A 17,450-nucleotide genomic window follows, 5' to 3' on the forward strand; every position below is an offset into this window, starting at 1 on the left:
TTATGCATTTATAACATCTCGTAAATTTGCAAATATGGGCATAGGACTGGGGAAAATACATTAACGCACCTCCAACTCGTAATTACTAATGGGAAACTTGTCTGTGATCCCTGTGCTCCAATTTGCTGGACTGCCCATATGATGAACTCTGTCTCTGACATCAACTACTAAGGCCAATACCTCGAAAACAGACATTTCAGCAGTTAAATTCAACAACAAAACATGATTTATAAAAGTCTTATTTTAACAGTAATATGTATATGAGTATGAAAGCTGTACCTTTTCGTTCATGGTTGACACAGTTTGTTTGCCATTAACCAGCAATCGGCATTCTCAACGAGTTCAAAGCACATGAACCCACACATCTAGTTGTTCCTAGTTTATAAGTAGTATTTTCTGAGATTAGGAGTTGAACGCAGCATCTGACTTTTTGCCCAAAATCATATGAATATCAGCACCATACAGTTGATATAATATATGCTAGCTAACACGATTTACCTAATTATTTATTGAATTTGACCGTCAACAGAACTTGTTTAATAAACTCAGAAAAATGTAGCTATTGTATTTTACAGATTTATACATCGACAATGGGACGCAGAAAATCAAAGAGGAAGCCACCTCCCAAAAAGAAACTGACGGGTAACTTGGACACCCAATTCACCTGTCCCTTTTGTAACCACGAGAAGTCCTGTGATGTCAAAATGTAAGTTCACTTGGTTGTGTTGAAGAGTATATGGTCTGGCTGTAAAATATGATCACTGATTACATGTTGATACATATCCTAACACCCTATTCAAATGCACATTTTCTTTTCTCTTTTCAGGGAACGCACTCGAAACACAGGAATAATATCATGTACCGTCTGCTTGGAAGAATTCCAGACTCCCATTACTTGTATCCTTTCGATTCTTTGATTGGATCACTATATTCACTTATCTATACACCATATTGCTCACAGAATGGCTTGTGCATTTGTTTAAAAAAATAAATGCTATATCTTTACAACAACTGCACCTCCCAAATGAACTTCTCCTTGACACTTGTCTCCAGATCTTTCAGAACCAGTGGATGTTTATAGTGATTGGATAGATGCTTGCGAAGCAGCCAATCAGTAGCAGTGGTACCCCTGACTCTATTCCTGTCTGACCTCACCCCTCATTCCCTATGATGGGTCACATATCTCTGGCTGGGCCAGGGCTTTGTCAAGTAGTGAATGTGGAGAACAAACGAAGACAGATAACACATCTGTGAAAACTTCAGTGTCTACACACTAATGGATTTGATATGAAGAAAGATACACTTCCTGTCCTCCCTCTCTGTGGCAGGGTGGGATAGGGTAGGGCAATGAAATGTCCCAATGGTCCTGATCTTTGAGAATCCCACTAAGTTTCAAACCACCTAATCATTTGTTATGTTTTACAGGCAAGCCTGTTGGTGGATATGTCTTTAGACTTTCCCAAGCTGCCATGTCCCCCTTTACTGGAGCAAGTAGATTTCATTTGTAAAAAGAGGTGATCCTGTAGTTTTTATTTTATGTCATGATTTTTATTTCAATTAGTTTTTTTGTACGGGAATGACTTGATCAATAAACACATCAATGTAATTCACACCTAACTGCATCTGTCACATACCGCTGAAATGGTTCAAATATCTAGAACAAATATGAATGAAAACTCATCTGATATGGCCTGGTGGCAAGTTTTTCACTCACAACCCAAATTAAATAATTGTAATTTTGATGTGTTTTATTGTATTGCAGCTAATTTCATTATAAGTGAAAGCCAAATAAATACAATATTTTAAGAATACTGAACAATTAATTGTCTGAACAACATTGACAAATGTTTTAGACCAGAGGGTAATATTGCCAATTGTATTTTGGCTAGGCACTGTTGGCTCTCATTCTAAACTAAAAACATTTTCTTAATACACAACTGACTTCTTATATAGCTATTAGACATGTGACTATACAGAATAGGTTAGGTGCTTTAATAAAGACACCTCTTATGGTACATATGACTTTTACCTTAAGTCTGTGGAATGTAGTCTTTTGTTTCTCCAAATGTTAAAGGGATTTCAAAGGGATTTCAAAACACTAGATGGCACACTAATGTAGGGGTGAAAATGCAACATGGCCTTCAGATTATTAGGGCTCAGCATCAAACGTATTAAGCCTTCAAAAGTTTGACAAATCATCACTATAAATTCCAGAGATCAGAACCTCAGGAGGGACTCAATATTTTATGTAGCTTTATCTCCAATACCTCCTATTTAAAAAAACATTACAATACTGCCCAGTAACCAATATCAAGACCTTTCAAATTTAACTTAAATGGATCGTTCACCCAACTTTAAAAATTACATTGTTTTCCTTACTGTAAGCAGTCTGTGGACAAGGCATAACCAGTCCATGCTTTGTACATGAGCATGCAAGGCATAGAGATGTGTTCTGTGGAACGTTCCAGGTGCAAGACATGATCTTGAACAAACCTCTTAGCAAGCAAACAAGCCTGCTTTTCAAAGGTTTGGTCAAGCATGCACAGTTTAATGTTTAAACCATTAGCAGCTGTGTTAGGCTACATTATCCCAAGCATAAATATGTTGCAGACTTATGTTATTCATTTGCGACTGCTGGTACAAGGGGATTAATGAATCCACAGAATGACTGTCATATCTTGCAGTGCTCAAAATCACATTACATTCAAGATCTGCGGTGGGTACCCCATATTATGTAGTAGTTAGTGATACAGGGTCTGCTGTATTGAACTATGACTAAGTGGACGTTAATTAGACCGTTATCTCGTGTATAACAGCGTGCAGATGTTATGGATCTCTCAACGACCTGGCTTGTCTGCCTTCTAGTCATAAGCAATTCTATCCATGTACATATTCAACAAGGTGATGCAAAGTGCAAATAGCGCAGCAATATATTAAAGCTGTGTGACATGGAAACTATAGAGGGATTATAACTTGTCTCATGCAAACTGGCCTATATGACATCCACATTAACATAGGTGGCACAATGGCTAAAATTTATTCTGCATTGTTTATCACTAATTAAGTGTGCGAGACGTGTTGAATACTGCTTATAATACTAAAAATATTAAAATCTATTGGCTTTTCACGATGCATTTAGGGGCTTACATTAATTCAAGTATCAGGTTTGAGAACCCTACTACTGATCTTCTAATGATTTAAAGAATACTAGAAGAAGAAAATCCATCTGTGGTATAAAATGGCTGGTTGGCAGTCCTGTGAGCTAGAGCAGGGATGTCAGCGCAGTGCAGACGTGCATACACAGGCAAAGTCACAAGGAATACATCTGATCAAAGTTTTTAGTCCATGTCCCTGTGTCCTGGAAGACTCCGTCTGATTCTGTGGGCCCCGAGTCATCCAGAGGGATTGAATCCCAGAGCGGACTCCTGTTCCTCAGGGGTTAAAGGTTAACAGCAACATGTCGGTCACTTCTTTCCATTCAAGGAACATTTTCCTTTATTCTCAATGTTTAAGCTGGATGGGGGATCTACAACTGAAAATATACATTTTTATAAACTATAAAAGATCTATAAATAAAAAAATGACATAACAATAATATTGATTAAGGAATGGGTCTCTTGACATTATTAGTATCTCTTAGTATTTATTTTCACCGTATTTGAATAGAAAAATCTCCATTGCAAAGGGAGAGAGGGGTGTGGGCCACTACATTAAAGTGATTTAAAATAATAAGGTCAAAGAGATTGAACCAGGCATGAATCCCCTCAAAGGACAAAAATGATTTGAATGGTTGATCACAAAAAAACAGCAAGGGACGAGAATAATGGAAACAGTAAATAACAGTTTGGGTGGTCTTGCTGGTGGAGAGGGGTTCTTGAGAGGACTGGGGTTATTCTGTTCTCTTTAGTCATAGCACATAGTACCGTCAAACTCAGCCCTCTCTCCGTTGTTGACAAATTCATCAGGGTTGGAGCAGTACTTGTTGTCGTAGACCTGCCGAGGGAGGCCGTATGTGGTCATGCCCTGCTGGGACGCCATCTTGTTGGTGCCCATCTGCAGTGAAACGGTGGAGGTGTCGCATTCCTCCAAGCCCAGACTCTTGTCATAGATGTGTCTCCTGGTGCCAGGGGCCGTCATGCCAGACTGAGAGGGAGAGAGGAAGAAAAGCAGGGGAGGATTAGATATAGGCTACAAAGTGTAATATTTTACATCATATTAATTGCTTTCATGATCGGCAGAGAGGGAAAACTCCCAAGATGTGCAGAATGTTAGTCAATTCTATCTCTACCAGAGAATATCTATTTGTGAAATCAAATGGCACCCCACCTGGTTGGCACCCTTATTGGTGCCCATCTGGAGGCTGATGGTGGACTGATCCAGAGGGTTCTCCATTCCCCCCCTCGGGTCATACAGGTGACGCCGCGTGCCATAAGATGTCATGCCCTTCTGGCTGGCAAGTTTGTTGGTACCCATCTGGACAGACAGGCAAAGGTAGCACACTGGTTATGCCTGAACTATAATACCATTAAACCAATCCTATCGGCCAAACTAAAAACAAATGAAGAACATGCTGCTACTACTACTTATATTACACCTGTAATAACAGTGATATCTTAGTGTATAAGGTGTATATGATACAAAGACTGTTCTGACCTGCAGGCCGATGACATTGCGCCCTTCCTTCAGCATGTCTGGGGCAAAACGGCGCTGGTGTGCTGTTGCATACTTCACTCCCATGTCATGCTTGGAGTGGAAACCTTTGGACTGGGCCTGATGAAAGAGGGGAAGGTTAGAAAAACAGATTATGGATCCTCACGTGAAGTAGAAGTAGGTTTCTTACAAGCCACTGACAATACTTTCTACATACAGTAGTGTACAATGTGCTGAGATTCCTCTATGGGTTTCCACTCACAATTCCAGCCAGGGTGATGAGCGTGCTCTGGACCTGGGTGTAGTTGGTATTCTCAAACAGGTCGTTGGCCTCAAACAAATCGTATGGCTTCATACCATAAACTGTGATGGCTCGGACAAAATTGCCAATGTTTTCCAGCTGGGCAATGAAAAGGAAAAAGAATTAGCCAAGAGAAAATGGTCCACTGAGGTAAAAGCAAAGAGGAGTACAAACAAAGAGGACACCAGTTACTGAGTTATTTGTTATTTTGATATTGTCATGTTTCTTTAAATGGTCAGCTTTCTGGGGTTTTCTTCAAAGCCCTACTCACCAGTTGGATAATATTTTTCTCTTTTATTCTTGATAAATGGACCACCACATGTGAGTGCATTGATTCTTAGTAACATTGGATGTCATGGATGATTCTTGAAAGTGCCTCAACAAACACTTAAAAGTGCTGTTTTCTTTTTGAGTCTCATATAAAGAGATCTGAAGACGCATGCTGAGATGTGCCCCATTAAACAACGTAGCTGCAGCTTGGAATGTAAATAAATAAACACTATGCCAAGCAAAAGACTATCTATCTGGTTACATATTTCAGCGAGTTCAGTGGATGAAAGGTATGGAGTGGAAGAAACTACTGACTCTTGGCATGCTTATCCTGCTCAATACTATGCAAAGTATCTATAATAACTATAGCCTACTGCACGTCATGATGGGCATGATGTTATATAATAATACAAAAACATTTATTCTGTCTCAGAACAAGCTTACCTGATGCCAGTTTTGAGGGGAAGTGTTAATCTTTCTCACAGATCCTGGCTGAAGTGTGTTGATAAGTCTACACACAAGGAAAGAGAAAGCACAGAACAGTCAAAATACTGTTCTGACTTTGAGTGGCCCAGTCATCATTAACAGTGGGGAAATGAATGAGACAATGATATTGGAAGCCACAGAAAGTCATATGGTGATATGACACAATATGCTCTCTGCCATTCTGCATGACATTCTGCACGGCCACAGTACTGAGGAGAGTATCGTTCACTCACTCGCACAAGATGACCCCATCCTTTAGGTTCTCCATGAAAGGATCAGCGATCTTCTTGCCTGTTACGTCCTGGATCCACAGCCTCAGCTCCTCCTCCTTCTGGGGGTCATACTTCTGGGCCAACTGAAGAGGCATTCGGAAAGTATTCAGACCCCTTCACTTTTTCCACATTTTGTTACATTTCAGCCTTATTCTAAAATGGATTAAGTTATTATTTTTCCGCCACACACAATACCCCATAATGACACAGCGAAAACAACGCAGTGAAGGGGTCTGATTACTTTCCGGATGCACTGTAAATGTGTTGCATTTGACTGCATCCTAACATCTGCAGACACTCAGGTCTTGTAACTGTCAGTTCTGCATGATGAATGATCTTGTGACAGGTGCTTGGCTACCTGAAAAATAAAAATGATCTTACAACAAACTAACTATAGTAAACGAGTCATAGAACTATGATATTTATCAGAGCTATTATCCCCCTTCTCCCTTTCCTTTCTCATCTTGTAACAGAATGATAACATTCCTCTCCACTTTCCTTTGAAAGCCTACCCGTTGTAATAAAACCTAACGATGAAGATTAGAGTTAAAAAAACAACAGGAAGAAATGTTCAAATGGCCATGGGACATTCCTGCATGGAGAAACACTGATTCTCCGCTTCCATGTATTTCCCTATTGGCATAAACACATCCCCCTAATACCAGAAATTCTATGGTGGGTCTGTAGCCCCCTTCTCACTCTGCACTCTCTCCTTTTCTGAATGTTCTGCTCACTCACAGTCTGGGAGAGGGCTTGTGAGACCAGGAGCCAACACAAACAGGTTTTTCAAAGCAGCAGGGTTTGCGTAGCTTCCAGTCCATCACACCAAACTTGGGAGAAACAGCTCTCCCTATTACTCCTCCCTGTGCTCCCCCTCTCCCTCTGGGTTTTCCGGAATCTGTCCTTTTACAGTGAGGCATCTACTCAGGCAAACCACATCTGATAATGAGATGCCAAGACCTGCAGACAGCACTTGCATCCAGCCAAGGTATTTTGGTCAGAGTTTCATTTAACTGTGTCAGGAGGTCAGGAATGTAATCAGAACTGGTTCATTTATTTAAAAATGTATAAGTCTTTGATGCCAAAATTGGCACCTATCCATTGATTCTATCTGTGTTTTTCATGTATTAACTCAGCGGAGAGAATATAAATTAAATCAGTGTAGGCCATGGCATAAGGAATAAAATGGTTTAAGTTGATACAAACAGGGGTGAAAGTAAGACAGAACGGTCCGGCATGGAGTACCGGCAAAATAAAGAGTGGGTGTACGTCATGCCGGTTAAACATGAACCTATCACAATTATTAAAACAGATTTCAAGAAAACTGTAGGCTATCACACTATTTTTCATACCGCATGTCATTCGCATGAAAAATGAGCGAATAGACTTGAAAACTTGTGGAATACGCTCCAAAATGCAGCGTGGTTCAACAATAACACTGACATTTTGATAAAGGCAGAGATGAGCGGCCGAGACCGAGATGCGCGCGGACAGCAGTGTACGCATCAATTCAGGTTACAATACTTGTGTAGGCCCAATGAAGGACAATCACCGAATGTCATTCAGAACACTTTGGTGTTTTGTAAGTGATGTCTCTTTGCATTTATCAAAAGGCACTGCTGTATGGATGTTGGAATTATTTTAGCGTGGATTGGCCTAATAGTTGGAATAGTAACTGAGGTCTGGACACTGACTGTAGGTCTCACAAGTCGCCTATTATAATTTTAACTCCTGCAGAATACAGTGTTCCTCACAGTAAATTTATTATCCAAATGATAATTTTGTCTCGGGATCAGGAGTGGAGAAATACGATTGATTTATTTCAGCATCTTGAGAGAATTAGATTGAGCGCTTTTAAGGACCTGTTGCTACATAAAAGCTGACAGTATTTAATTTTCAGCCACATTAAATATGCATCCAATACGAAATGAAATACTATCAGAAACATGTTGGATCGTTTTCACAGCTTTTCATTTCCTTTAAACCGGTCAAACAGATGTCATTTGGAAATCTCCCTGGTCCCTAAACGTCCTCGGTCCGGGAGAGAAGCAGAAATGAAAGAGAAACTTTAACTATGTCACCTATACTGAACAAAGATTTAAACGCAACATGCAACAATATCAAAGATTTTACTGGGTTACAGTTCATAGAAAGAAATCAGTCAATTGAAATGAATTAATTCACATGACTAGGTAGGGGGGCCGGGGATGGCATAGGTCCACCAACCCGGGAGCCAGGTCCACCAACCCGGGAGCCAGGTCCACCAACCCGGGAGCCAGGTCCACCCACTGGTGAGTCAAGCCCAGCCAATCAGAATGAGTTTTTCCCCACAAAAGGGCTTTATTACAGACAGAAATACTCCTCAGCACCCCCACTCCCCCTCCTCAGACGATCATGCAGGTGAAGAAGGTGGATGTGGAGGTCCTGGCTGGCATGGTTACAAGTGGTCTGCGGTTGTGAGGCCAGTTGGACTTACTGCCAAATTCTCTAAAACAACGTTGTAGGCCAGTGTAATGATCATGTGGTTTAATCAGCTTCTTGATATGCCACACCTGGCAAAGGGGAAATTCTCACTAACAGGGATGTAAACTAAATAAGCTTGTATTGCATATGGAACATTTCAGGGATCTTTTATTTCAGCTCATGGAAAATGGGACCAACACTTTACATGTTGCATTTATATTTTTGTTCTGTATAGATTGTGGATGATGCATTGATCATTCTATCGATTTATGCCATCATTAGCGAGGCTTTATCTAGTATTCTAGATGATCATCAAGTAATGACAGAAGAGGAGCTGTAAGGATCTAATTATAGACGAGTTTACTAACAAATGTTATGTAATAAAAAGCAGACAAATATCTAAATATAGATTTAAAACTATTCCCGCACCTTCTGTTGTTCAGAAGTACCTGAGAAACTTGCACAGGTAGCCTACATTAGCCTTTTAAGTAATTGATTGACAATCAGATGAAAACACATGACAGGTCATGTTTATGCCACATTAAAAGGTAGGCTAATACATTTTAAAAGTTAAAGGACAAATCTTTACTATTAGGTCTGTAGAGATCCTATTAAATTAATAGGGATTCTAAATGTAATTCTATGATAAAGCCCGTATAGATTTTCTTTAAGTGTGTACACACATTGGAGGTCCCTGTACCGGGAATACATTACATTTCCTTTCACCCCTGGATACAAACATGTTGAAGGTTGACATTCCAGTGAATCCACAGGGCTTTGTTCTGTCTGTCTCTCCTCTGCCTCAACAGTGTTTTGTCATTCCCCACTGGAGTGTAAATTGTTTACAGAGAGACACTTGCTCAGGTTGTAAGACAGAGCTCAGGGACACCTTAAAAGGAGATTTAGGTTGCTGACGTACCTGTCTGTCAGTCTCTGGAGCATATCCGCTGTCATCGGATGTCATGCCACTGGCATATGTATATATATATATACAGTGGGGAGAACAAGTATTTGATACACTGCCGATTTTGCAGGTTTTCCTACTTATAAAGCATGTAGAGGTCTGTCATTTTTATCATAGGTACACTTCAACTGTGAGAGATGCAATCTAAAACAAAAATCTAGAAAATCACATTGTATGATTTTTAAGTCATTAATTTGCATTTTATTGCTTGACAAAAGTATTTAATCACCTACCAACCAATAAGAATTCCGGCTCTCACAGACTTGTAAGTTTTTCTTTAAGAAGCCTCCCTGTTCTCCACTCATTACCTGTATTAACTGCACCTGTTTGAACTTGTTACCTGTATACAAGACACCTGTCCATACACTCAATCAAACAGACTCCAACCCCTGCACAACGGCCAAGACCAGAGAGCTGTGTAAGGACATCAGGGATAAAATTGTAGACCTGCACAAGGCTGGGATGGGCTACAGGACAATAGGCAAGCAGCTTGGTGAGAAGGCAACAACTGTTGGCGCAATTATTAGAAAATGGAAGAAGTTCAAGATGACTGTCAATCACCCTCGGTCTGGGGCTCCATGGAAGATCTCACCTCGTGGGGCATCAATGATCATGAGGAAGGTGAGGGATCAGCCCAGAACTACACGGCAGGACCTGGTCAATGACCTGAAGAGAGCTGGGACCACAGTCTCAAAGAAAACCATTAGTAACACACTACGCCGTCATGGATTAAAATCCTGCAGCGCATGCAAGGACCCCCTGCTCAAGCCAGCGCATGTCCAGGCCCGTCTGAAGTTTGCCAATGACCATCTGGATGATCCAAAGGAGGAATAGGAGAAGGTCATGTGGTCTGATGAAAAAAAAATAGAGCTTTTTGGTCTAAACTCCACTCGCCGTGTTTGGAGGAAGAAGGACGAGTACAACCCAAGAACACCATCCCAACCGTGAAGCATGGAGGTGGAAACATCATTCTTTGGGGATGCTTTTCTGCAAAGGGGATAGGACGACTGCACCATATTGAGGGGAGGATGGATGGGGCCATGTATAGCAAGATCTTGGCCAACAACCTCCTTTCCTCAGTAAGAGTATTGAAGATGGGTCGTGGCTGGGTCTTCCAGCATGACAACGACCCGAAACACACAGCCAGGGCAATAGAAAATCTTTGGAGGGAGCTGAAAGTCCGTATGGCCCAGCGACTGCCCCGAAACCTGAAGGATCTGGAGAAGGTCTGTATGGAGGAGTGGGCCAAAACCCCTGCTGCAGTGTGTGCAAACCTGGTCAAGAACTACACGAAACGTATGATCTCTGTAATTGCAATTGTGTACCAAATATTAAGTTCTGCTTTTCTGATGTATCAAATACTTATGTCATGCAAGAAAATGCAAAAGAATTACTTAAAAATCATACAATGTGATTTTCTGGATTTTTGTTTTTAGATTCCGTCTCTCACAGTTGAAGTGTACCTATGATAAAAAAAAACATTACAGACCTCTACAAGCTATGTAAGTAGGAAAACCTGCAAAATCGGCAGTGTATCAAATACTTGTTCTCCCCACTGTGTGTGTATATACATATACATACTGTGGGGCAAAAAAGTATTTAGTCAGCCACCAATTGTGCAAGTTCTCCCACTTAAAAAGATGAGTGAGGCCTGTAATTTTCATCATAGGTACACTTCAACGATGACAGACAAAATGAGAAAAAAAATCCAGAAAATCACATTGTAAGATTTTCTTATGAATTTATTTGCAAATTATGGTGGAAAATAAGTATTTGGTCAATAACAAAAGTTTATCTCAATACTTTGTTATTTACCTTTTGTTGGCAATGACAGAGGGCAAACGTTTTCTGTAAGTCTTCACAAGGTTTTCACACACTGTTGCTGGTATTTTTGGCCCATTCCTCCATGCAGATCTCCTCTAGAGCAGTGATGTTTTGGGGCTGTTGCTGGGCAACACGGACTTTCAACTCCCTCCAAAGATTTTCTATGGGGTTGAGATCTGGAGACTGGCTAGGCCACTCCAGGACCTTGAAATGCTTCTTACTCCTTCGTTGCCTGGGCGGTGTGTTTGGGATCATTTTCATGCTGAAAGACCCAGCCACGTTTAATCTTCAATGCCCTTGCTGATGGAAAGAGGTTTTCACTCAAAATCTCACGATACATGGCCCCATTCATTCTTTCCTTTACACGGATCAGTCGTCCTGGTCCCTTTGCAGAAAAACAGCCCCAAACATGATGTTTCCACCCCCATGCTTCACAGTATGTATGGTGTTCTTTGGATGCAACTCAGCATTCTTTGTCCTCCAAACACGACGAGTTGCGTTTTTACCAAAAAGTTATATTTTGGTTTCATCTGACCATATGACATTCTCCCAATCTTCTTCTGGATCATCCAAATGCTCTCTAGCAAACTTCAGACGGGCCTGGACATGTACTGGCTTAAGCAGGGGGACACGTCTGGCACTGCAGGATTTGAGTCCCTGGCGGCGTAGTGTGTTACTGATGGTAGGCTTTGTTACTTTGGTCCCAGCTCTCTGCAGGTCATTCACTAGGTCCCCCCGTGTGGTGAGATCTTGCATGGAGCCCCAGATCGAGGGAGATTATCAGTGGTCTTGTATGTCTTCTATTTCCTAATAATTGCCCCCACAGTTGATTTCTTCAAACCAAGCTGCTTACCTATTGCAGATTCAGTCTTCCCAGTCTGGTGCAGTCTACAATTTTGTTTCTGGTGTCCTTTGACAGCTCTTTGGTCTTGGCCATAGTGGAGTTTGGAGTGTGACTGTTTGAGGTTGTGAACAGGTGTCTTTTACACTGATAACAAGTTCAAACAGGTGCCATTAATACAGGTAATGAGTGGAGGACAGAGGAGCCTCTTACAGAAGTTACAGGTTTGTGAGAGCCAGAAATCTTGCTTGTTTGCAGGTGACCAAATACTTATTTTCCACCATAATTTGCAAATAAATAAAAAATCCTACAACGTGAATTTCTTGATTTTTTTCTCTCATTTTGTCTGTCATAGTTGAAGTGTACCTATGATGAAAATTACAGGCCTCTCTCATCTTTTTAAGTGGGAGAACTTGCACAATTGGTGGCTGACTAAATACTTTTTTGCCCCACTGTACATATATATACTGACTGATACACTATTGAATATGACCTATTTCTATACTACAGCACTGATGATGGCACTAACCATGGTGGCCAACTATAAGGAAATGTTCATTTGAAGAGTGCCCCTGTGAAAGTATGGATAGGAAACCACTATGTATGCAGGAACCACGGCTCTTCCAACACGATAAGGTTGATGATAGGGATAGCAAATTCAGTTGTCATTGACAGACATGGAGTTGGGAGTTCTGGAATATCCTGGGATAGTTATTTGATCCCATTGGCAGAGCCATGCTATGTTCAAACTGAACATGGGTTGTCAGCAGTTATGATACACACACACATTTTGTGCATCACTGTCATTGCACTGTCACTGAAAATACAATCTCTCCCAAACATCAGTGGATGTTGACAGCACAGTCGCCTACAGTAGCTGGTCCATTGACTCTTGGTTGGTGTTGATGACTCATTTAGTTTTCTCGCCTAGACTTTAAAGCTGCAATCTGCAGTTCAAACAATAACATACCACGACTCATTTGGTAAAATAGCTTAGGGATGGGTCTGTAGAAATGTAACCACTGATGGGTTCTGATGATGGGGTAAGAACAATGAACTAAGCTCATGAAGGATTTATAAGTCATATTCTTCAATAATCAATCGATATCATGAATTTAAAATGAATGTAGTGATCACAGATTGCCTCTTTAAAAAATATGTACACACTGGTAGCCTTCTAGAGACACCTTGAAATCAGGCCTTGTGAGCTCATCTGGGAGTAATTCTGTCATTGTGCTCTGTGGCAGACAGGTGAGGTGATATCACTTGTAATCTAAACGACCCAGTTCAAAGTTATGAATCAGATACAATTGGTTTGGATACCCTCACATATTAAATGTTAAAGTAAACTGTCAGAATGGTAGGCTGCCATTTATCAGTATAGGCCTAATGAGTAATCCATGATCACAATTGACAGTCCAATTTGACGGTCCAAAAAGCCTATTCGAAAAAATGTCCTAACAGAAAGCAAAAATATATTATTGGCCCTCGATATACCATTGGTTCCCCTACAACTAATGCATCTGAGAAGATGCGCGTACCAACAACAAGATATGCGAGCGTCAAGTGCGCACCTTCCTGAGCGCGAGCATTCTCTTGGCCCACTGATGCAAATTACGCAAAGACCCCATTATTTTCATTTCAATTAAAAGGAAAGCTACATGACATGCGAGATACATACCTTACTTTTGACCTCGGCAGAAAGTCCGAAGGATGGTCCACTTTTGAAATTCTTTGACATAGTTATCTTTGATTATTCACAGAGGAGATTTAAAAAATGGTGAAATACACCCCTCTATCCTGGCACGAGAAACCCCACAGCAAAGTCCTCTTTCTCCCTGGACTCCAATGGATATGACAGACCCGCGGATGTTGCAGGAGTATTCAGATTCTGTAACGTTCTTGCTCGCTCTGGTGAGGCTGTGGACCACTCTGCAACACTTTTCTCAATCTTTTTTAAACTCTTCCCATCTGTGGATTTCTGGAGTGCGGCGGGATTGGCTAGGGCCACCATCCAATCCCGACGTTGCCTCTTCCTCTGGGTGATGTCACCAGTATGGCATTAGACTCGCTCAGTGTCACTTTTTCCACCTTAAGGGGAATTGGATGTTGGATGGATGATCCTTTTCAATTACCTAATTTTACTGCATCCAATTTCACTTTCATTACCAAATGAAATAAATATCAAGCACATCACAAATTCATAGACCTATAGCTATTATTAAATAGTTGAGGGTCTACTTCACAATCACAGGTCAAGGCAGACCTTTAGAGTTTTGAATTACACATTTAACTTTATATTTATACAAAGTATTATAAAGTAATATTTATACATGCGGCAAAGTGTTTCATTACTGTATGTGTAGATCCTATATGACAGAATTATTTGTCAGGCCTGAAAGTATTGACCCATCCATCATAAACCTGTAGAAGCTTGGTTTATATTGTTGGGCAAAGAGGTTCAAGACCAGTGTAACCCTAATTACGGTCATGGTCAAGGATGGCTAAGAAAGCTAAGAATATTGAATTGATCACTTTCTTATGCAAAATGATTTCAGTATGAATAGCAATATGATTCATCCTGATAATAATACATTAAATGTATCCCAAATGTATTTATGTAGTGATTCACATTTTATATGTATTCTTCCTTTACCATTTTCAACCCTGATGCTTTGCAATTCCTGTCTTGGTTTTTCCATAACAAACTTGGAACTAAATACTACAATCTACTTAAAAAAAAAAGTTGATATCTTTTTGAAAAGAAGCCAAGAAAAAGTGCTAAATACCCTTGTTGGCAAGTGTTTTTCTACCATCTTGTCAATACCTATATAACACCCCCATACACCCCCTATACCCACACATATAGTATAGTGTGTTCCATAGAGTTTCATTTGAGGTCGTTGGTCTGACCTATATGGCTTGGGGGCCTGACGTCACCTGGAACAATGAGCTGGTTTTCCTCTTATACCCCAGTGTTTCACTCCACTGCTCTGCTCGTCCACAGGCAGATGACAAGGGAATGGAATGCAAAGCCAGCGGGCTGTGGAGTGTCAAAGGGGAACAGGCAGCACTGCTCCCCAGAGAGCAGCATGATGAGTCACCCTACTGCTGTTTGTCCTGTCCCACTTCCACTCTCCCACACACATGGTGGTAATGCGTTACCAGACAGGGCACGAGGAGAAGGTTCTGGAAAAAGCACTATGAGGGGATGGAGGATGGGGAAAAGGGTTATGGTGGAGGGCTGTGGGAGTGCTGGAATAGTGGAGTTCAAACTCCCTGACCCAGTAACAATACAGGCAGGATTACTGTAAATCAATCAAGTTGATGATAACATGCCAAGAGTAGTATGGTACAGCAGCAGTGAAACGGTCTGCAAAGCTCACATGATTCCAAGTGGCTTTTTAATATGGAGGTTCCTAGACAATGATGGACAATTAATGACTAATTCCAGTTACAGTGTAATTACACGTTGGAGCATATCGTTGGGACACCAATGTGTTTTCTTGCAGGGCATCTCAAATGAAGAAGAGTGGAAGTCAGGTGGACTTTCTCTGCCTGCGACAAAGACAAATTAACTATTTCCACCAGTACACCAGTGGAGAAATACCTGTTTTATAATGGTTTCTAGAAGATCACAGACCTGCTAACATTATAAAAGTAAATGATTTGGGTTGAGAAGAGTCACACTTTATTTGACGATAAATGAGTTTCAGCCTGATAGGCTAGCTGTAGTGGTAGTAGACGTTTGAGTTTGGCAGACATCTTTACACACAGTAGTCTATAGTGTATAAACCAAGAGGTTATGAAGCGTAGACTCTTACTGAGCTACTGATCTAACTACTGAGCACCATTAACAATGTTAACAACTACGTTATAACCCAATAGTTGACGTTTATTAACAGGACACAGTCATGAACAGTTTGAGGAACACTGTGAATCTGAGAGTACACACTTTAACAAACAATGACCAGAAAAAGGTACACTAAGCAAAGCTTAGATAGAGCTGGTTTGTGAAGACTCATAAACCATAAAGGGCCAATCAGCAGTTGAAACAATAACCACTGTTTTGGTAAAAAGCTGAGGGATGGGGCTGGAGAAATGTAATCACTCTCAAATTCATAGACAGACCTATGGATGCAAGGACTGACCATCCATGGTATCAACATTATAGTTTTAACCATGTTGAGGCTATACAGTGTTGGTTTACATTGAATTTGTTTATAAACATTGGAGTATAAAAGGGGTCAGTTTGTTATATCTGGAGTACTTATCCTGTCCTATTCGGTGTCCTGTGTGAATCTAAGTGTGCGTTCTCTAATTCTCTCCTTCTCTCTTTCTTTCTTTCTTTCTCTCTCTCGGAGGACCTGAGCCCTAGGACCATGCCCCAGGACTACCTGACATGATGACTCCTTGCTGTCCCCAGTCCACCTGGCCATGCTGCTGTTCCAGTTTCAACTGACCTGAGCCCTAGGACCATGCCCCAGGACTACCTGACATGACTCCTTGCTGTCCCCAGTCCACCTGGCCATGCTGCTGCTCCAGTTTCAACTGTTCTGCCTTATTATTATTCGACCATGCTGGTCATTTATGAACATTTGAACATCTTGGCCATGTTCTGTTATAATCTCCACCCGGCACAGCCAGAAGAGGACTGGCCACCCCACATAGCCTGGTTCCTCTCTAGGTTTCTTCCTAGGTTTTGGCCTTTCTAGGGAGTTTTTCCTAGCCACCGTGCTTCTACACCTGCATTGCTTGCTGTTTGGGGTTTTAGGCTGGGTTTCTGTACAGCACTTTGAGATATCAGCTGATGTACGAAGGGCTATATAAATACATTTGATTTGATTTATATTTTGGGTTCTGATGGGGTAGTACGTTAAAACTAAGCTCATGAGGCATTTCTAAGTTACATTCTTTAAGAATCAAAGGAAACATTCATTTATGCTGATTGCCCCTTTAAAGCTCACCTTAAAGTCTTACTTTAGGTATGAGGCTGCGATGACAAACTAAAATTATAGTGGAGCCTTATGTAACGTGGCCATAAACAGACTGTCAGTGAAATACAGAAGCGCACAAGCACAGAGAGAGAGAGAGAGAGTAGCTGAGTGTGGGACCAAGCAAGGGTCTTATAAACATCTCAAGGAGAGAAGAGGCACACGGGAGGAATTTGGACACTTTATTTGGGCATGATGGGAGAAGGAAGGGCCATAACTGGCTGGAGCAGCCCAGATGTAATGTGATGTGAAAATGGAATCCCTCAAACTGATAATGAACTACTGTTACATATTTGCTGTGCTGTGGGTCTTTTGTGGGTCATTTACAGTGAGAGGAAGCATAGGGAACATATCCACACCTCCAGATTGGAAACCTCTTATGATG

The 17,450-nt window shown here is 41.1% G+C and overlaps 1 protein-coding gene across 1 annotated transcript; it reads right to left on the reverse strand.

Moving 5' to 3' along the window:
* Positions 1 to 1,577: 1,577 nt before the first annotated feature.
* cnn1b (calponin 1, basic, smooth muscle, b) lies at positions 1,578 to 14,018 on the reverse strand. The gene is made up of 7 exons (XM_029636325.2): positions 13,753 to 14,018; positions 5,941 to 6,062; positions 5,666 to 5,732; positions 4,913 to 5,050; positions 4,654 to 4,770; positions 4,327 to 4,473; positions 1,578 to 4,143 (listed from the first exon to the last, which is right to left on the reverse strand). Exons 1-7 carry the CDS (start codon positions 13,810 to 13,812, stop codon positions 3,904 to 3,906), a joined length of 891 nt encoding a protein of 296 aa, XP_029492185.1. The 5' UTR covers positions 13,813 to 14,018; the 3' UTR covers positions 1,578 to 3,903.
* Positions 14,019 to 17,450: the final 3,432 nt, after the last annotated feature.

The sequence above is a fragment of the Oncorhynchus nerka genome, linkage group LG21 (genome assembly GCF_034236695.1).
Source record: "Oncorhynchus nerka isolate Pitt River linkage group LG21, Oner_Uvic_2.0, whole genome shotgun sequence".
Taxonomy (NCBI): domain Eukaryota; kingdom Metazoa; phylum Chordata; class Actinopteri; order Salmoniformes; family Salmonidae; genus Oncorhynchus; species Oncorhynchus nerka.